The sequence below is a fragment of the Lepus europaeus genome, chromosome 10 (genome assembly GCF_033115175.1).
Source record: "Lepus europaeus isolate LE1 chromosome 10, mLepTim1.pri, whole genome shotgun sequence".
NCBI lineage: Eukaryota > Metazoa > Chordata > Mammalia > Lagomorpha > Leporidae > Lepus > Lepus europaeus.
This window is the reverse complement of record NC_084836.1, coordinates 25,174,800-25,196,356: the sequence shown is the minus strand read 5'-3', so window position 1 is coordinate 25,196,356 and position 21,557 is coordinate 25,174,800. Positions and strand designations below refer to the sequence as shown.

General features: G+C 41.0%; 1 protein-coding gene across 3 annotated transcripts in view; it reads right to left on the bottom strand.

Annotated features, from left to right (window-relative positions):
* NTN4 (netrin 4) overlaps positions 1 to 21,557 on the bottom strand; it is a 132,194-nt gene that overhangs the window by 44,585 nt on the left and 66,052 nt on the right. For all 3 annotated transcript variants that reach the window (XM_062203101.1, XM_062203099.1, XM_062203100.1), the window contains exons 4-5: positions 2,626 to 2,752; positions 480 to 668 (exon numbers count right to left, since the gene is read on the bottom strand). In XM_062203101.1, coding sequence (XP_062059085.1) covers positions 480 to 668; positions 2,626 to 2,752 — 316 coding nt within the window. The remainder of the gene's footprint in view (positions 1 to 479; positions 669 to 2,625; positions 2,753 to 21,557) is intronic.

Here is a 21,557-nt window from a genome sequence, read left to right as displayed (position 1 = left end):
GGAAGTATTGACCAAAGAACATTCATGATGAAACCAAAGCCTGCTGTTTTCAACTGTTCAAGTTCAATGTGGAGGTATAATGACCCAAGTGCTGGTAACTATGCTTTGTTTCATTATTTTGGATCCATTTATTGTCTGTGCCCTTCTCAGATTTATTCTGAAGATCATCTTAAATATCTCTCTCTATTCAAAGATTTCCTCTTTTGTTAGTCATCTAGTTGTCCAAAATGTAGTGCTACAGGAAACAGTTTTACTTCACAAAGAGTAAAAAAGTTTATTCTTATGAACATTGTACTATTTTCACTTCACATTCTTGCCTGTTAGCAAGGAATCCATTAGCAGATGTCTGTGAGTGTGTTATCTGAGCCCTTCATGACCTCTCTCTCCGGCCAGCGAAATGAAAATGGAAGATGAGATGCGGAGACTCATCCCTTTTGTACCAGTCATCGTTTTTCTCAATGTGTCCCGAGTGGGCTTACCTTTGCAAGCATCCGGAGCAGAGAACGGTCTCCGGAGGTCGCGGTAGAAGCCAGGCTTGCAGCGCTGGCAGTGCTGGCCTTCCGTGTTGTGCTGACAGTTGGCGCAGACCCCACCGCTCCGGTTCCCTGACGCCTCCCACACGTTAATGTCGAAGTGGCAGGCCTCAGCATGCCCGTTGCACTTGCATGCTGGGAGAGAGGAAGCAGGGAAGGCACACGGTTGAAGCGTAGGCTATTTCACGGTCAGGTAGTTAAAACCAGCGTAAGCAGAGTAGTTTTATTTTGGGTATAGTTTTTGAATAGTGTACGAGACTCAAAGCCTTACAGGAAGGGATGCGTTGAGAACTCCAGCCTCCCCACTCCTATTTCCCCTGCCTGCTTCCCCTTGCCTGCAACAGGTTCCTTTTCTTTGATTAGTTTCTTGTGTATCTTTCTAATTTTTCATTATGGATTATTAATTTGAAAAAGTAAGTTTTAGGATATGCCTGGAAGTCAACCAAATGTACATACTATGTTTTATCTCCCTAACTGGTAGATAATTGATAAATGATCAATTATTTATAAATATCAATTATTTATTTTGGAAAGACTATTTCAGTGGTCACCATTTTTTCCCCTTTTTGATGGGGACGCTTCCACTTGCATCCTGCCATGCCCCAAGGGTGGCCACTGTGGGTCTCCTGACCTGACTGGGCAGGCAGAGATACTCAGGCATTATTTGAGGATGACAGTCAATACTGCAGACACTGGCCTGAATTCATGCTCGCAAGGGGGCCTGGAAGGAAACTTCTGGTGGACAGCACATGGTCATGGCAAGTGGGTTGATCTCCTCTCAGGAAGTGCCCTCCCTTCCTCCACTGTTGCTGTACTGGTGAATTTAGCAAGGCTGCTACAGACGCCTCAGTTTTCTTATGGAAGAGGCCTGCAGTATTTCCTATGTAACAGTTTCTCAAAGGCATTTCCAAGATCATCAGGCAACAGCAGCAAGGGACAAGTCTCTGTGTCCTTCATGTATTTAGCTATGCGGTGGGTTCCTGTGGAAAGAACCAGAATGGCACTCTAGGAATTCAGAAATTCTTCAGATTCTCTTGATGAATGATCTGGAATGAGAATCCAGACTTTTCCATGTAGGTCAACCGTATTTGAAAATGTTTGTGCTATTGTTTTTCATTGTTTCCTGGATATGTTATGATATTTGGCTAGACTCATATCTTTAAAAAGCATATTATAAGATAATTTAAGATTTATGCTTAAAGGAAATCCTTTACATTTCCTAGAAACAAAAATAAATCAATATGATTCCCAATTGTGTATGGGAAGAGCTCTCACAACTTTACCCACAGTAACTGCCTGTACATCCTGGCAAAATGCAGCGTTGTAAGTATAAACATTTTGGGCATGTGCATGTCTCTGAACGTCCCAAACTGAACATTAAAAAATGGTTTTATCTCTTTTTTTACCTTTTTACCTCTTTTTTATCTTCCTATCTAATCTCCAGTCTCAAACTCAAAATTAGTCCTGGTAATACAATCCCATGCAGGATTTACAGTTTTACTTTCAAATCTGACCCCTTCATTTCAAGTATCATCAGTGAAAAGCAAAGGCATCATGGCATTATGGGAAAAGTACCTAATTTGGAGACTGGAGATCAAATCCTGATTGGACCCTGTACTAACTCTGGCAAGTCATCTAATCTTACTGAGCCTCAGTTTCCTAATCTCTAAAGTGGGATCAACACCACCTGCTTTGTTGGGTTGTTCTGAGAACTGAATCCAAGAGAGCTATTTTCATGATTGTAATTCAACATCTCAGCTATGAGAACAACTGTCCACTGTAATCCACAGTTGCTCTTGTGTCCACTCATGTTTTTATTACGTCAAATTCTCAAGGAGGGCGCTCAGGTTCCAACAAGTGCCCAAGCAAACAGGCAACATGTTCTTGACAAAACAGTCCCGTTGGCAACTTCACAAAGAGTCACTGTTGACAGTGGTTGAAGTTATAGTGGGCTGCGATATGGGCTGTGTTTCAGAGGTTGGAGGGTCTGTCACCCAGCACTTTACCCTGTGTTTCCGGAGACACCAAGGAGTCCATAAATCAGCTTACTTTCCAAAGAAGGCTTTTGAGTTTTCGTGGGCTTGTTACTTACTTCTGCACTCCTTAGGAGCCCCGGTTCTGCCATCAGCTGCCTCCCAGGGCCGGTCATTGTACAGTGGTGCACACTGCTGGCAGTGGCTGCCTGCTGTGTTGTGCTTACACATACACTTCCCATGGACCTACAAACAACATTAAGTAAGAGCTATGAGCACAAACGATGTTAGGGAAGAGCACTCTTCCCCAATCTCATCTCATTAGTTTAGGCATTCAGTCGCTTTTCTGAAGGAGACAGCAATCAAGAGATCCTTTTTTAAAAAGCTTGTATTTATTTGTTGGAGAGACGGAGAGACAGGGAGAGAGAGGCAAATAGATAGGGAGAGAAAAAGTTCCATCCACTGGTTCACTCCCCAAATGCTTGTCATGGTCAGAGCTGGGCCAGACCGAAACTGGTGGCCTGGTACTCAATCCAGGTTTCTCCTATGGTGTCAGGAACCCAAGTACTTGAGCCAGCCCCATTCCCTCCCATGGTTGGCATTCACAGGGAGCTGGAGTCAGGAACCAGAGGACTGTATTGAAGCCAGGAACTCTGACATGGGACACAGCATCTTAACTCCTAGGCCAAATGCCCACTGCAAGAGAGCCTTTCTAGAGTGTGTATTGGGATTAATTCAAAATATTAAGAAATATAATTTCTTGGCCGTGGTTTATATGATCCTATTGAGAAATTCTGAGTACTGGCTAAGCATTTAAGTGTAAAAAATTTAAAAATTTTTTAATTTATTTGAGAGGCATAAGTACAGAGATAGGGAAAGAGAGAGGAAGCACTCCCACTCCCTGGTTCACTCCCCATATGCCCACAATGGCTGGGGCTGGGCACAGGTCAGAGCAAGGAGTCAAGAATACAATGCAGGTCTCCTATCGGGTGGCAGGAACCCAATTACTTGGGCCATTGCTGCTGCCTCTCAGCATCTGGAGTGGTGGTAGGCTGAAGTCAGGAGCCAGAGCCAGGACTTGAACCCAGGTACCATGATTTGAGTTGTAGTTATCTTAACCTACTAAGCTAAATGCCTACTCTCAAGTAAATTTTATTACCTTTACAATTCTGTTCTTTGTATAACAGTAGTATGTCTTCACTATATAACATTTAGAAGCCTAGAATTTCATCACAAAGTGATATTAATAGCAACATTTGAAGTAAGTATTTCCAGTACTTTTAAAAATATAATTGTATTTAAAACCTTATTTTAACATAACACATTGAGACTATCTTTCCTGTTCATTTAATATTTTAAGGTTCTCTTGTATAGTGTACAACTTATTTGACCAGTCTCCTATTTTATTGTTAAAATATAGATACTTATTACAATATTTAAATATTAATATTTAATTGTAAATGGGTTCTATATTTAATACTGCAACGAATATCCTGGTAGCTAAGTATTTATGTAAATCTTTAACTATTTTCATCGAATGTGTTTCCTAGAAGTAAAATCAAAGGGTCAAAATACATACAAGTTTATCATTAAGGTTTTAAATGCAGTTAGTTATAGTGAGTGGGTATTTTCTTTTGATCTGACAGTACAGAGTAGTTGAGGGTTTTTTTAAATTAAAATATTGTACTTCACAGGGAGAATTATATCAGAATTCTTAGGGAGAGTTTAATACTTTTTGTATTACCTTACTGATAATCTCTAAAAATGATTATTTTGGGCCATCCAAACTACCTCCTAATGCTAAGAATTTCCATGAGTTCCAGTACCATTCATTGATGTACAAGGCCAAGGTTATCGAACTGAAATAGCCTACAAAGTAGCTCAGGATGGTGTTCATAAAATGTGGAGCTATGAGGTTCTTTTTCCCCTTGAGAAGCAGTGTTAAAGATAATAAAGTGTACCAGCCAATAAATAAATATTTCATGAATGTCTACAATGGAGAGTCACCAGGCCAGGTCATGTTTGGTACACAAAGCACTACTATACAAAACATAAATTCTGTCTTGTAGTTGGACAAAAAAGACTAACATAGGAGAAAATAACTAGACAATATGTAAATTCTAAGATGCAACATGATGTTGAAATTCAAAAGATGCTGAAGTAAGCACACCCTGGTGGTGGTGGAGGGCTTCAGGGGAAGGGTGGAGATTTGGGAGAGCCTTTGTCGGGCAGAGGGGAGACACTTCCAGGAAGAGGAAGCACAGTGAGCCAAGGTGTGAAGATAATCTATGAACCAAGTTTACTTCAATGCTTCTAAAGTATTTGACAGCAACAAAAAGAAGCTACTATAAACAACTTGCACTTAGAGTAGCCAAACTAAAGAAAGTCCCCTGAAAGTAAATTTCAACAAACCTGGAAATAGTCACCCCAGTACACTGATGTACTATTGTTTGACCTAAGATGACACTTGGATGAATGACCTCATCTCATCTAGGATTCCCTTTGTTTTAATATTCTCTTTATTTATTTCTTTTTAAATATTTATTTATTTGAAAGGCATAGAGCTATAGGGGGTGGGAGAGAGAAAGAGAGAGTGAGAGAGCGAGTGAGCGTGCATCCACTGGTTCATTCTCCAAATGGCCACAATGGCTAGGGATAGTCCAGGCCAAAGCCAGGAGCCTAGAACTCTGTCCAGGTCTTCTACATGGATGCAGGTGCTCAAGGACTTGGGCCATCCTCCACTGCTTTCCCAGGTGCTTTAGCAGGGAGCTGGATCAGAAGTGGAGCAGCCAGCACTTAAACTGGTGCTCATATGGGATGCTGGCATTGCAAGCAGTAGCTTAACCTACTGCACCACAACACTTGCTTCCCTTTAATTCTCTCTTAACATATATGTGTACATTTTTCTTAGAGTGTAGGATTGGCTCCTTGGAGTAAGGTGATATTGCAAGAATGTTAATTGTCTTTACGGATATTCAACTCACATGATAGATTCAACTTATTGGTTTTGGTTTGGAATGTCCACGTATGAGTTGAGTTATAATGATGTATTTCTCGGGCTTCTCTTCATGACTGTCTCTGATGTGAACTGTTTATATATAGAAGTCCCATGGACTTCTCCATTCACACATTCAGGCAAGCTCTAAAGACAGAATAGTGTTTAAATTCAGAGTGCTGCAGGAATTCCTACTGATCTATAAAAAGTGACGGGTTTTTATGCTAGCTCCTAGATATCTGATTTTTCCAAGCATCTTTTTCTCTGAAGTATATGAAGTAGAGATGCTTCAGTCCTGCTGCCTTCATTCAGTCTGCATCACTCAGCACTCCCTCTCATTAGGAAAAACCAGGAACTCCTTCTTATCAGATAGCTTCCACAGGGTAAGTTTCTTTAAAGGCTCTCAGTAAAAGTTGGTGATCCACTGTTACCCTGGTAACGCTGGATGCTGACTTCAAACCAAATGGAGTCTTTGGAAAACTGACTATGGAGGAGAAGCATGAGGCTGAAGAATTTAGTGACGTGCAGGAGCACGTATGCTGTTGAAAGAAACAGCACAGTAGAGATTAGTAGGAAAGCTCCTTTTGTGATTGTCGAAATCCCATGGCACATCAACAGCAAAACAATCATATAAAGCACATAAATAATTTGATAGAACTGGAGTCAGCATCCCTCTTCCACCATCGCCATTACAAAGATTCTAATGGAGAATTATCTGAGGAGGGTGTTAGAGAACATGTTAAGGAATAGAAAGTAAATATGATAGAGAACAAAGTCAAGAAATGGTATCTGTGCAGAACCTCTTGGTGTAGTCACGAGGCTATGTCTTGAAAGGTTCACAGCATTTTCCTTAGGGAGCAAAGACAACAACATGAGCATTCCACAGTCAATACACAAAGCAGAGGTATGTACTGGAGAAGAGGGTTCGGACCAGTCACAGCACCCACTGTGAACATTGGCTTTATCCTATAGGCCATGCAGACCTGCTGAAGATTTTTGAATGAGGAAATGATTGAAAGGTATAGTAAATACACTTTCTTTCCTTCTCTTAAAAAAATTCTACGTCCTCCCATCTTGACTGTTATGTTCTTTCTTTTTTCTTCCCTTTTCACTGTTTCTTTTCTACATTTCCCCTCCTCCAACTCCACTTATGACTTCCAATAGCCAATGACACTCACATGTATTTTCTGAAAATATTCAGAATTTTAAGTTGCATTTGCTGCCCTCTTTTGCAGTCTTTCTACTTTTTAGTAGTCATTTTGTGAGTACTGCATAAAGACGGGTGCAACCAAGCATTGTTAGTTTTCTTTACAAAAACTGAACTCTGATCATGGGTTCAGTTTTTCAGGTTTGGTCTTGGAAGGCCCAAGGCCTATCTGCAATTTCGCCTGACTCCTGGCCCGTATATTTCAGGCTTCAGGAGGCCATAGACACCTAGGGTAACTTCACCAAACATTCACATGGATCACAAGGGAATGTCGTTTTAGGATAGGCCAGTTCCCTCTGCAGAAGGAGTTCAGGGCACTCCCCTGTTCCCACATGCCGAGGATGGGGATGAACCTCCCAGGGTCTGAAAGATGCTAGCCCAGCAAATTGTTCTGCACACAGAAAAATTCAAGGAGCTGTCATTTTGAGAATGACCAAAAATAGCTGTAAATCATTACCTAGACTATTTGAAACAAGAAATCCTTCCTCAGCGATACAACTGTTGCTGTTCAAGCTTGAAAGATCACCCACTATTTGATTCTCGTGAAAAATGTGCAAGTAAAAGTAGGTCTTTATTGAAAAAAAAAAAATAAAGCTTTAGTAACAGGTTAAACATAGCTCTTGTTTGATACACAAACATGAACTAGATGAAGAGCAGGAATATGGGATTATGTACCAGAGGTTTAGCTGAAGAGGAGTGATGTTTTGGCTCTCTAATTGGAAAATGAGACATTTGACTTAACAACAAAACTATAACTCCTAATTATCAAGAGGTATATAAAAATTTGGACATTCTATGGGTTTAAGCCCTTCTGCTTTGCTAAGAACACTCTGCAATGTCAAAAGTTTTCATACTCATATCTGAGTTTGCTATTGTTATTAACCTCCTTGCCATTCCTTTTTGTTTTTAGCCTCTTTGTCTTCCAGGAAGGGATCCATAATTCCTGGGACAGCATGTTCATTTAGAGTTGTACACTTCTGTGACAGAGATTTTATTAAAACCAAATAGACATAGAAAAGAAAATATCATAATATCATCTCTTCATATTTGAGGCTACCTACTTTAGAATTTAAGCAGGTAGAGGGCAAGGTGGAAAATTATCTTTCACCACCATCATTGAAAGATATACAGGTCTTGCCTAGAAAAACTACATTGTTATTGTTGTTCATTTCTGCACAGAAGGATTTCAGGAATCACCAACCATGGCCGTGGCAGGAAACGTTAGGACACTGGTCACTGACCAGATTCAAGCGTCAAGAAGAAGGGATGGACAGTGCCTCATCAAGATGTGGTGGAATATGTCAAACCTGGGTGGAAAATTCACTCAGACAACTCTGAGGCTCTTTTGAGTCCTTAGGCTTCACTCTACTGTTTGGTTGCAGGCAACTCTTCATCATCTTTACCAGAGGAGAATCAAAATGACATGTAACTGGTCCTGTTCCCAACTCACTAATGTAGAACAGGACCACTTCCAGAATTATCTGGAAATCAAACAAGGGGGAAGCAAGGAGAGTATTTCTTTTTTTCTTCCAGACACTACCTGATGTGGCACAAATGGAAAAGTAAATAAACATTAATAGATAGTGTCTGAGGGTGGACTTTCTCTTGTGTGTGTTGGCTACATGACAGCTAGGATAAATTCCATTTTTTTCCCTTATATCCCTCCTACTTTCTTTCTTCTCTCCTGCACATTTCCCATTGCTTGTGATTAATCTTAGACTAAACATTATGCTGGTTTTCCCTCCCAAATAAAGATGGACTTTATCATCTAGTGATGTTCACCACGGAACAGCCTTCACCACCATGGAACTGTAAGAGCAGAAAATCACTCTGGTTAACACTGCGGATGACTCACATGAGCTAAATCCTTTAGGAATGTCTGATAAAATTTGCTTCCTAATTGCTTTCCAAGAAGGAAGGGAACAAATGTTTTACAGTTCTTTTGTTAAAAATGATAGTAAAAATAAGTGGAAAAAATTAGTTTTTACAGCTAAGTATTCATTAACCATTGGATTTCACAAATTGAGTAATTTCCTTGTGATACCGTAGCATCCCTATTTATATATACATGCTTTGATTTTTATCAATGACCAAGCAACTCTGAATTCCAATAACAAATGAATATTCTCTTATACTGACACTGGACTTGAAAACAATGTTTGTGAAAAGAGGATACAAATAGTGCTTATTCTAGGAACAAAAGGAAAATGCCCACTTACAGGCAGCTGCAGCAATTCACGAGCCTCTATTTCATTGTAACAAATGACTCACAAAGTGGAACAATGTTACACAGCAATCTTAGACCAAATGTGGGTTAAAAACTGATTAATTTCTAAAGAGATAGTAGGGCCCTTTTAAAGAAAAGGATTAACTTCTAAAAGAATGAACTTCTTATGCATGAAAGAGATCAATTCTAATAGCAGGCTAGCCTGTTACAACCTGCTCCTCCTACACGGGCCAAAATCAGGCACAAGAATGATAGAACACAGCCTTTGAATAGAAAGGGTTGTGAGGAGAACATGCCTTTTCCCCATTAAAGGTTTGCAGGCTTTAAGTTAAACGAAGAAATCAGAGTTCTCTGGGGAATATGAAGCACAATTCAAGCAGTCTTCAAAAAGTTCATGGGAGTATTATGAAGGAAGCCATGAGTGCATTTCAAAAATTGTTTACGCCAAAGTAGACTTATCTTCTAATTCCCTCTCTTCATGAGTGTTCTGATGGCTTCTCCGATCTGAGTTTGCTTAAAAAGGGAGCCGGAAACATTGTCAGAATGGAGCAGAATAGGCTCAAGTCTGTGTTCCCAATCTTTGCCCAACAATACGGAGAAGGAAAGCAAATAAAAATGAAAAGCTCGACCATTTATTCTTGGCTCTCTATTTGGACGATAGAGAAGACAGCCCTTATCAGAAAGTGCAGAGAGTAAAATAAAGATAGAAATAGGGGGAAAGCAATTATGGTTAAAGAACAGCAGTTGGCCAGTACTTAGACTCTGCTCCTCCCTGCTTGCCGGTAGCCTGCAGTTCTACCAGTAGAGATTCTGTCTTTGCTCCTAGAATGGTGTTCCAGGCTAAGAGCTCCTTACAAAAGTGCACATACCCTTGGCAGGGGCAAATCCTGAAATTATTTTCAAAAACGTGTCAGTGGGGATGATAAGAATTTATTCTCAATCCTAGATCTGGACTCAGAGTTGCCTAGGGAAGGCAAGGACTTCCCAGAGGAGGGAAATGGATTTATTTATTTATTTTTTTTTTTTAAGATTTATTTATTTGAAAGAGTTACAGAGTGAGGTAGGAGCAAAGAGAGAGAAAGGTCTTCCATCCGTTGCTTAACTCCCCAAATGGCCGCAACAGCCAGAGCTGAGCCAATTCGAATCCAGGAGCTCCTTCTGGGTCTCCCACGTGAGTGCAGGGGCCCAAGGACTTGGGCCATCTTTTGCTGCTTTCCCAGGCCATAGCAGGGAGCTGGATGGGAAGTGCAGCAGCCGGGATTTGAACCATATTGGATGCTGGCACTGCACACTGAGGCTTTAACCCGCTAGGCCACAGCACTGGCCCTAGAAATGGAATATCTTAAGGGGAGGAATTGGGCATTCTTCACTAATGTGACAAGATCCTGGTCTGAGGGACAGACATGGGGAATGAAATGGTTGCAGCCATTGCAAATTCCGTAAGAAAAAGGCATTCAGCAACACTGTTTAAGAATCATAGGGGGGCTGGTGCTGTGGTGCAGCGGATTAAAGCCCTGGCTTGAAGTGCCGGCATCCCACATGGGTGCCAGTTCTAGTCCCGGCTGCTCCACTTCCGATCCAGCTCTCTGCTATTCTCGGCCATTGAGGCTATCTGGGGTGTGAACCAGCAGATGGAAGGCCTCTCTTTGTAACTCTGTCTTTCAAATAAATGAAATAAATCTTTTAAAAAAATCATAGGTTTTCTGCTTCTCTCCCCAAGATGGTAAGCTCTTGCAGGAAGCAATCAGTAGTTGAAATTTCTTTGAGGGGCAGCGCCGTGGTGCACTAGGTTAATCCTCTGCCTGAGGCGCCAGCATCCCATATGGCCGTCAGTTCTAGTCCCGGTTGCTCCTCTTCCAGTCCAGCTCTCTGCTGTGGCCTGGGAAGGCAGTGGAGGATGGCCCAAGTGCTTGGGCCTCTGCACCTACATGGGAGACCCGGAGGAAGCTCCTGGCTTTGGATCGGTGCAGTTCCGGCCGTAGCGGCCATTTGGGGGGGTGAACCAGCAGAAGGAAGACCTTTCTCTCTCTCTCTCTCTCACAGTCTGTAACTCTACCTGTCAAATAAATAAATCTTAAAAAAAAAAAAAAGAAATTTCTTTGAGTACCCATTAGCTGGCATATGGTAGGTTTTTAATAAATACGTGTTAGTTTCATTTTTCATTCAGTCAATACATCTTTAATGGAGCATTGAGAAATTAGCTTAGTTACATCTTAAAAGCTGTTGAGGAACGATGCACTTGATGTGGGTAAGAGGTACTTTCAATCCTCTGTCACATCCTTCACCCAGGATGCTTCCCGTAAGTGGGATGGTGGTTCACTCACCCTGGGCGAGGCATGTGGTAGCCCCGTTCTCCTGTGTGGTGGTCCTGACAGTCATGGAATTGTTGACAGATAATAACAGTAACTAATACTGAATAGCACTTCCCATATACCAGGCAGTGTGTAAACACTATCTCACTTGATCCACACTGAAGCCTAATAAGGCAGGGGTAACTGTTATTACCCAATCTCACAGAGCCAGTAGAGTGGAAGACCAGTCTGATTCCAGTGTCACAGACGGATCTCCCAACCATGCTGTTACATGACCTCGGGAGTGGATTTTGAGGAATCCACTTCAGCCAGGTCTCTTCATGGTGCTGCCTGGATAACATTAGCGAATCCCAGACCAATCTGTTCTTCAAGAGCTCCCCAGGGCAAAGGCGAGATGGGACTCACAGTGAGGCTCTGCGTGGAAAGGTGAGCAGCTTTAAAGGTAAGCGGACATAGGAAGATTGGCCCCAGTGGCCCGTGCCTGGCACGGATTAGTTCAGAGCAAGTAGAGGTACAGAGGATACATGGAGACTCTCACTGGGGAGAGGTAAAATCCATCAGCACGTTGAACTTTCCGATGCCTCCTAGGGGAATTTCCAGGCCACTGCAAGTCTTAACAACTAATCAGGGACTCTTTTGAATAAATTTATAGATGTAAATGAGCTGTAAAGAAAGCTCTGGTCTTGCAGATAGCACCTCATTTAGGTTATCAAGGGCTGGTAACATCTTATAGCTTGGTGGCTTTTACAGTTAATTTTTAAAGAAGATTTATTTATTTTATTTATTTTTTTGACAGGCAGAGTGGACAGTGAGAGAGAGAGACAGGGAGAAAGGTCTTCCTTTTGCCGTTGGTTCACCCTCCAATGGCCACTGCGGCTGGCGCGCTGCGGTGGGCGTACCGCGCTGATCCAAAGGCAGGAGCCAGGTGCTTCTCCTGGTCTCCCATGTGGGTGCAGGGCCCAAGCACTTGGGCCATCCTCCACTGCACTCCCGGGCCACAGCAGAGAGCTGGCCTGGAAGAGGGGCAACTGGGACAATCCAGTGCCCCGACCAGGACTAGAACCCGGTGTGCCGGCGCCGCAGGCGGATTAGCCTAGTGAGCCACAGCACTGGCCGACATCCTTGAGTTCTAAGATAGTGTCAGTAAAATCACCTCACTTAAACAGCCAGGTGAGGGGCGGGCATTTGGTACAGTGGTTGACGCTGGCAACGCATATCACAGCGCCTGGGTTGGGGTCTTCGCTGGCTCTGATTCTGCCTCCTGCTGGGGCGCATTCCCCGGCACTAGGTAACGCTCCTGTGGTTGGGTCCCTGCCACCCATGAGGAAGACCTCACTGAGTTCCTGGTTCTTCAGCATTTGGCATTTGGGGAGTGAACCAGTGACAGGAGTTCTCTTTGACCCTCTCTGCCTCTCAAAAATAAAATAAAATAAAATAAAATAAATAAAGTTTAAAGGGCCAAGTCAAGGAAGAATTTAAAGAACTTCCATTGTTTTGAAATGTACTATTGGCCTAGCAGTATTTTTTTTTTTTGCAAGTGAGTATTGCAATTTTTTAAAAAAAGATTTATTTATTTATTTGAGAGGCAGAGTTAACAGAGAGGCAGAAACAGAGAGAGAGAGAGGCCTTCCATTCACTGGTTCAGTCCCCAGATGACCACAACAGCTAGAGCTATGCCGATCTGAAGCCAGGAGCCAGGAGCTTCTTCCTGGTTTCCCACGTGGGTGCAGGGGCCCAAGGACTTGGGCCATCTTCTACTACTTTCCCAGGAACTCATATGAGATGCCGGCACTGCAGGCGATGGTTTTACCTACTAAGCCACAGCACAGGCTCCTCCACCTTTTATTTTCAATGAACTATTTTACAACTCAGTAACTTGTGAAGAATGAATAATGCAAATAATTCTCAACCGTGGAAGTGCAACTCAGTCGATCGAAAGCAATGGATCAATGCCTTCGTGTTTCTCATCTGTTTCTAAATACACTTTAGCATTCTTTATTTGCCTATTAATGTATAGTTCTTTGAACTGGTTGTAATGTCTTATGGGATCTTTATGGGATCTTTATTAATTAATGAGTTAAATACATGTTCATTTCATATCTGTGTGAAAATCATGACTTTTTCAGAAATTTGTCCTTTAACACTGCCATTTCCTACCCTCCACGTGTTTGTTACCTAAAGGTGTTTTTTTTTTTTAAATCATGAATACTTGAGAATTTATTTACAAAAATGGAATTTCAGGTGTGAGTGCTTGGTGCAGTGGTTAGGATTCAGCTTGGGACATCTGCCTCCCATACTGGAATCCCTGGGTTCAAGTCCTGGCTCCTGCTCCCAAGTCCAGCTTGCTGCTGCTGTGTACCCTGGAAGTAGACACCAGTGGCTGGGTCCCTGCTGTCCCCACAGGAGAACTGGGTTGGATTATGGCTCCTGGCTTTGGCCTTGCCCAGCCCCGGCTATTGTGGGCCTTTGGGGAGTAAACCAGCAGATGGGAGATCACTCTCTATCTATCTCTGCCTTTCAAATAGATTAAATAAATAAATAGATATTTTTAAAGTAAACTTTCAAGATTTTTCTATAACTAAGTGGATCTTGATTGTCTTCTATTTGTACAAGATTAATTCTACTAGCTTCCTCTTTCTAGTATCATCAGACATTTTATCTCCCCTCTGGGGACTATAAGAAATTTTTCTGCAATAAAAATGCAAATGGCATTGAACTACAAATTGTAGTGCCCAGGGGCCTGAGGATTACATTTAGATAAGATCACACCAGTACCAATTCATGAGGTTTGTTTTCTACCATGACCTCTCTGTCTAGAACTGTTTATTTGTTCTTTGCTTCCAAATGGCTTTAAAATTTTCTCTAACTACTAGGCTTTTAAGAATGAGTTATGTCCAATAGATATTTTTTAATAGATTCTACTAGTGAATTGAGCTAATGTTTATCTATAACGGTTTCCTATTGTCACGTATGCCATATAGCAATAAAGTAGGGCACTCTGATTCTAAGACATTAAATTCAGTGTATCTAAGCTTTCATTGCTTTAGAATTTCAAGCTCGCTTGTTTTCTCCTCTATGATGGCCAGTTTCTTAAACTGCAAACAGAAGCCTAAAGAAGGTGGGCACATAACACTAGATTTTTTGCTGCAAATGTTGCCCAGAGGCAAACTTTGAGTTTCCTGTAATACCATATAAGTGTTTTGGTATATGGCTTAGGAATGTGAAACGCAGTTCAAGTACAATGGCTGTCTGGTCCCTGTGTCCAGTTGCCAACACAGTTGCTACACAACCATTTGACCTACTCTATCTCTGCTCCTCATTTGATCTCCTCACTTGAATCTTTTTTACAATTTTTTGTTGCATTTGTCTTTCTGTACTTAAAATTTCCCAAGGTCACAAAGCAAATCAATGGCAGAACAGGGACCATAACTCCCAAGAGGCTCCTAAGATATTAGGACATCCATCTTAGGACAATGATGTCAGCAGAATTTTTACTCCCTTCCCACGAACACCTAAAACAACGTCTTACAAGACAATCTCTTTGAGTGAAAAAGAGGCCATTTCAGTTTCAATTTCTCAGTAACTGCTTAATTTTAATAACTTTAGGAAGAAATAGATAAAGTGGAAGTAAGAATATATAACTCCTCCATATGTGGTGAAACCTATTAGGCAAGAACCCGGGAAATGGAGTGAAAGAAAAAGGAGAACTCGTTTTGTAAGGAACTTATCTGCTAAGCAGGATTTGACATGAGAGCGAAGGAAGGTTTTGTAGGGTCTTGTTCAATGTCTTTTAGGATGTAGATGCGTTTTTATAATTAGTTAGGGGCCAGGTAAATTCTACTAGAAATGCTGTGGGGATTATTAAGTACTTTTCACCCCATTGACATTCATTTGCTCAATGTGTTCACGTAGTTTCTGGTTATTTTAAAGGAAAATTCCTTGTCACAGACTACTTTGCATTCTCTTACAAAGTTTTGTGTGTTTTTTAAAATTCATTCTTGTTCACATTTCCCTCTGTTTTCCTTCTTCGCTGACAGCTCTGTTTGACTGTCACTCAGTATTCTATACAGTGCAGAGGGTGTTACAAAAGTTGACTTGTTTAAGATAAATGAGCCCCTGATTGTAGTACAAGAAGCCAGTTACTTGGGCATGTTTTCTTCCATAGTTTTTTTGTTGTTGAATTAATTCATTCAGATGGGCTTTTGCACACTGGAGAATTGCTTGTTTCCAAGTGAGATCTGTAAAACATAGTCTTCATTATTGTGTGTGCTCATATGAAGAGTGAGGTAGAAATACTGATTTATTAAAAAGTTATGCAAGTCTAAAAGAATACAGAGCCCTTAGGAAGTCTGTGGTTGTCTCCTATATTGCCAGAAACAACAGCCACAGCTGTTAAAAAAAAAAAAAATGGTTCTCTCCAACACACATCCATCCAAAAACTATTGCCTTTCAAAAATATATATTTTTATTTCTTAACTGACACCTAGTAATTGAACATGTTTGTAGAATATGTGCTATTGAACTCAGCATAAAAAGCTACTGCTTTTTAAAACAGTGTAATGATTGAGACTTGAAAAGAAATATATTCATTCTGTAAAATTCCATGACAACCAGCTCTGTTCCGGGGCTTTGTTTTGTTTTGTTTTGCTGCTGATAGTTTCTTATTGAGCTAACATTCCCATAACATAAAATTGATCATTTTAATCTTTTTAGTGCACAATTCAGTATGTTCTACAGTTACTACCACTGTCTAATTCCAGAGTTTTCATTTCCCCAAAAAGAAATCTCAGGCCCATTAAGCAGTCACTCCCTGTTATCTTCTGAGTTCCAGCACATGGCAATCACCAACCTATTTTGTCTTTAGAATTTGCTTATTTCTGGATACTGCAAATAAAAAGAATAAAATAATATGTGGGCTTTTATGTCTGGCTTCTTTGACTTGGCACAATGTTTTCAAAGCTTATCCGTGTTGGGTCATGTATTGGTATTTTTATGGTTGGATAATATTCCATTGTATGGTTATACCATGCTTTGTTTACCTATTATCAACTGAAGGACATTTGAATTCTTTCAATTTTGGGGCTTCTATGAATAATACTTGTGTGAACAGTCATGGACAAGGTTTTGTGTAGGCATGTTTTCCATCCACTTGGAAGAGTAGAATTGCTGAGTCATGTGGTGACTCTGTATTATGCTTTTTAAATGCTGGACTTTTCCACAGCAGCAGCACCATTGCATGTTCCCACCATCAGTGTATGAGGGTTCCAACTGCTCCACATCCCTGCCAACACTTGTTATTGTTTGCCTGATTATAGCCATCCTGGTGAATGCAGTGTCTCATTGTGGTTTTAATTTGCATTTCCCTAATGACTAGTGGTGTTGAGTGTCTTTTCATGTGCTTATTGGCTATTTGCATATCTTTGGAGAAATGTCTATTCAAACCTTTTGCCCATTTTTAAATTGGTTTTTTTTTTGTTGTTGAGTTATAAGGGTTTTTATATATAATGAATACTAGTACCTTATCAGATATATGATTTAGAGATATTTTCTCCCTTTTTCTGCATTGTCCTTTCACTTTCTTAATAGTATCCTTTGATGCACAAAAGTTTTAATTTTGATGAAGTCCAACTGATTTTTTTTGTTGTTGTTGCTTATGCTTTAAGTGTCACGATCTAAGAAACAGTTTCCTAATACAAGGTCACAAAAATTTGCACCTATATTTCCTCATAAGAATTTTATAATTTTAGATCTACATATAGGTCTATGATCCATGTTAATTTTTGTATATGGTATGAGGTAGAGGTCTAAATTCATTCTTTTTCCTCTGGCTCTCCAGTTGTCTCCCTCCCATTTGTTGGTGAAAAGACTATTCTTTTTCCATTTTATAGTCTTTGTATTATTCAAAAGGCAGGTGGATGGGTGGTGGGGCTTGAGGAGGGTATAGAGAAGGAAGGGCAGAGAAAGAGTGGGTTCCCATTCATGGGTTCATTACAACCTGGACTGGGCTAGGCAGAAGCCAGGAGCAGAGAACTCGTTCCAGGTCTGCTCTCTGGAGGGAAGGATCCAGCTACTGGAGCTACCACTGCTGCCTCCCAGCATCTGCATTCATAGGAAGTTGGAATTGGGAGCCAGAGCTAGGACTCGAACCCAGGCACTCTAAAATGGGGCATGGGTGTCTTCACTGCCAGGCCAGATGCCTACCTTCCATTGAATGGTCTTGACTTCTTTGTTGAAAAATCAGTTGACCATAGATGCTTGGGTTTATATCTGAACTCTTTAATCCACTTATATATATGTCTGTCCTCATACCAGTATCACACTGTTTTGATTACTCTAGCTTTGTGTATGTTTTGATATTTAGAAGTGTGACTCTTCTGACTGTTGTTCTTTTTCAAGATTGTTTTGGCTATGTGTAGTGCCTTGTATTGCCACAGGAATTTTAGGTTTAGAGTGTCCATCTTTGTAAAACAGGCAGCTAGAATTTTGATAGGGAGCCCACTGAATTTGTAGGTCTTCTAATGTATGAACGCAGGATGTCTTTCTCCTCATTCAAGTCTACTTTAATTTCTTTCTATGTACAGGTCTTACATTTATTTGGTTAAATTAACTCCTAAGTATTTTTCTTCTTTTCTGATGTAATTGCAAGTGGAATTGTTTTCTTAATTTTATTTTCAGACCGTTTATTACAAGTGTATAGAAATTTAACTGACTTTGTATATTGACCACATCGTATCCTGCAACTATGCTGAACTTGTTTATTTTTTATTTTATTTTTTATTTTTATTTTTTTGCCAGGAAGAGTGGATAGTGAGAGAGAGAGAGACAGAGAGAAAGGTCTTCCTTTTTGCTGTTGGTTCACCCTCCAATTGCCGCTGCGGCCGGCACATCTCGCTGATCCGAAGCCAGGAGCCAGGTGCTTCTCCTGGTCTCCCATGCAGGTGCAGGGCCGCTGTGGCTGGCGCATCTCGCTGATCTGAAGCCAGGAGCCAGGTTCTTCTCCTGGTCTCCCATGCAGGTACAGGGCCCAAGCACTTGGGCCATCCTCCACTGCCTTCCTGGGCCATAGCAGAGAGCTGGCCTGGAAGAGGGGCAACCAGGATAGAATCCGGCACCCCAACCGGGACTAGAACCTGGGGTGCCGGCGCTGCAAGGTGGAGGATTAGCCTGTTAAGCCACGGCGCCGGCCATCTGAACTTGTTTATAAACTCTAATCATTGTTGGTATATGTGTGCGTGTATTCTTATGTTTTCTATATAAAAGACAGTATCTGTGAATGAAGAGTTTTATTTCTTTCTTTCTAATGTGACTACCACACCTGCTTTTCCCTTGCCGAATTGTTCGATGTTGAATTTCTGGTACAGAACTGAGTAGAAGTGGTGAGAGCAGACACATTTGCATTGTTCATGATCATAGAGGGAGAGCATTAAGTCTTTCACTGAAAAACCATGGGTTTTTCATAGGTGATTTTTATTATGTTTGTTTAGTGTTTAGTGTTTCTCTTTTTCAAGAAATGGTGTTAGGTTTTTTTTTTTTAAAAGATTTATTTATTTGAAAGGCAGACTTAAAAAGAGAGAGGGGGAGACAGAGATCTTCCATCCACTGGTTCACTCCCCACATGGCCTCAACAGCCAGGGCTGGGCCAGGCTGAAGCCAGGAGCCTAGAACTCCACCGGGGTCTTCTATGTGGGTAGCAGAGACCAAATTACTTGGGCCATCTTTTGCTGCTTTCTGTGGAGTATTAGTAGGGAGCTGGATCTGAAGTAGAGCAGCCAGAACTCAAACTAGGGCTCACATGGGATGCTGGCATCAAAGGCAGCAGCTTAACCCACTGTGCCACAACACCAGCCCCAGGATGTTAGATTTTTATCAGATAGTTTTTCTGTATCTATTGAGATGATCATGTAGTTTTTGTCCTTTATTTTAATATTAAAATATGTTATATTGGTTGATTTTTTGATGTTAAATCAATTCTGAATTTTAAAATTTATAGTCATCTAGATTTTTACTGAGAAAATATTTATAGCCAAGTATACATTACTCTTTTTTTTTTTTAAATTCAGAAAATATGACTGCTCTTTCCAACAGTTTAAAAAATATAGTACATCAGTCAAGCTAGGTTAGCAATGACAAGACAAAATTATTTTAAAGGTTGAGGCTGGCGCTGTGGTGTAGTAGGTTAAGCTTCAGCCTGCTGCACCAGCATCCCCTCTCGGCACTGGATCATGTCCCGGCTGCTCTTCTTCTGATCCATCTCTCTGCTTGTGGCCTGGGAAAGCACTGGAGGATGGCCCAAGAACTTAGGTCCCTGCATCTGCATGGGAGACCCAGAAGAAGCTCCTGGCTCCTGGCTTTGGATTGGCCCAGCTCTAACTGTTGCAGCCATCTGGGGAGTGAAAGAGTGGATGGAAGACCTTTCTCTCTGTGCCTCTCCCTCTCTCTGTAGCTCTGCCTCTCAAATAAATAAATAAGTAAAATCTGGGGGGAAAAAAAGAAAGAAACTTTCAAAAAATATTTTAAAAGTTGATCTTGACTATAGAGCAATATTAACTTTTCCCAGGATGAAGGTATTAGAGGATATGAAAAAAAAATTCTTGAAAATTAGTATAATAACAAAAGTACTATCATATTGAGGGATACAGCATATTTATTTCAATTACTTTGACAGGCAGAGTTAGAGAGAGAGAGAGAGACAGAGAGAAAGGTCTTCCTTCCGTTGGTTCACCCTCCAATGGCCCCTACAGCCGGTATGCTGCGCCGATCTGAAGCCAGGAGCCAGGTGCTTCTCCTGGTCTCCCATGGGGTGCAGGGCCCAAGCACTTGGGCCATCCTCCACTGCACTCCCTGGCCACAGCAGAGAGCTGGCCTGGAAAAGGAGCAACCGGGACAGAATCCGGCGCCCCGACCAGGACTACTAACGGGGGTGCCGGCACCGCAAGGCGGAGGATTAGCCTAGTGAGCCATGGCGCCGGCCTGAGAGATAGCTAACATATTTTAAGGAAGTTTATTTCTTACTATCTATAATTTTTCCCATTTTTTCAAGTTCTACAATTTATGCAAAGTGGCTATCCAGGGTGTTGAAATACAGAAAACTCTGTTATAAGGTACATTTTTGCTGTAGTAGCTCTTTGGCTTTTGAGTATTCCATTCAAGCAGGTATTATGATATTTAGGATAATTTATTCCTAAAAATTGAACATCTTAAACTTCATAATTACTCATTATTTAATATCAAAAACACAAAGAGCAGGTTCTTGCTTGCCTAGATACACTAAAATTAAAATTCAATATAAATGAAATGGAAATGAGTTTCTATTATAATTTTTTTCTGTTCAGCCCAAAAAAAATCACATTTAAGATGTTTCCCCAAATTTTATGCCATTCTTATCCTAAAAAAATAGTTTAAGAAAAACAATGGCAGGGCTGGTGCTGTGGCTAAGCAGGTAACTTGCTGGCATCCCATATAGGCATCGGAGACCCTGCTGCTTTACTTCCAATCCAGCTCTCCTATGGCCTGGGAAAGCAGTGGAAGATGGCCCAACTCCTTGGGCCCTGCACCCACATGGGAGACCTGGATGAAGCTCCTGGCTTTTAGCTTTGTCCTGGCCCTGCCCTGGCTGTTGCAGCCATCTGGGAAATGAACCAGAGGATGAACATTCTTCTCGCTCTCTCTGCCTCTCCTTCTCTGTAACTTTTTAAAAAGAAAAACAATGGCAACATCAGAAATGATCTCACTATGTATTTTCCTTTGCATCACTTTTCAGAAATCCAGTAATTGAAAAGAAACACTGCGGATAATTTACTCTCTGAAGAAAAGTGACTCTGGATCCAAGGTAGGACAGTCATACTGATGTTCCTAGTATTCGTATTCATGTAATCATCTACAAGGCACCTTTGAGAGGATTTTCTTTCCTGTAGATGGTATTAAATTATAATACTAATGTTTGTTTTATGGCTTTCATAAGATCACCATAATTGTCACAGTGAAAACAATATGCACTTTAATCTACTTACATCTCCACCATTGAGTTCTGAGGTTCTTAACATTCTGTATTTTGGGATGTGACATCAAGTGAATAACTTTTGGAATTAGATACATGGATTTCCTAGTTGTTGCTCTCAATAATGTTAATAATGTTGGAAAAGTTCCTTAATAACAAAGTAGGGTTGCTTGCCTAATACAAAGTTGGGATGAGAATGCTGATCCCATGAATTAGAGGATGAAAAGAGAAAATGTATAGAACATGAGCCATAGTCAAGAAAGTCTTCACTATTAAAGGTATTAACATTATCTGAAATGAATCTTTCTTTTTA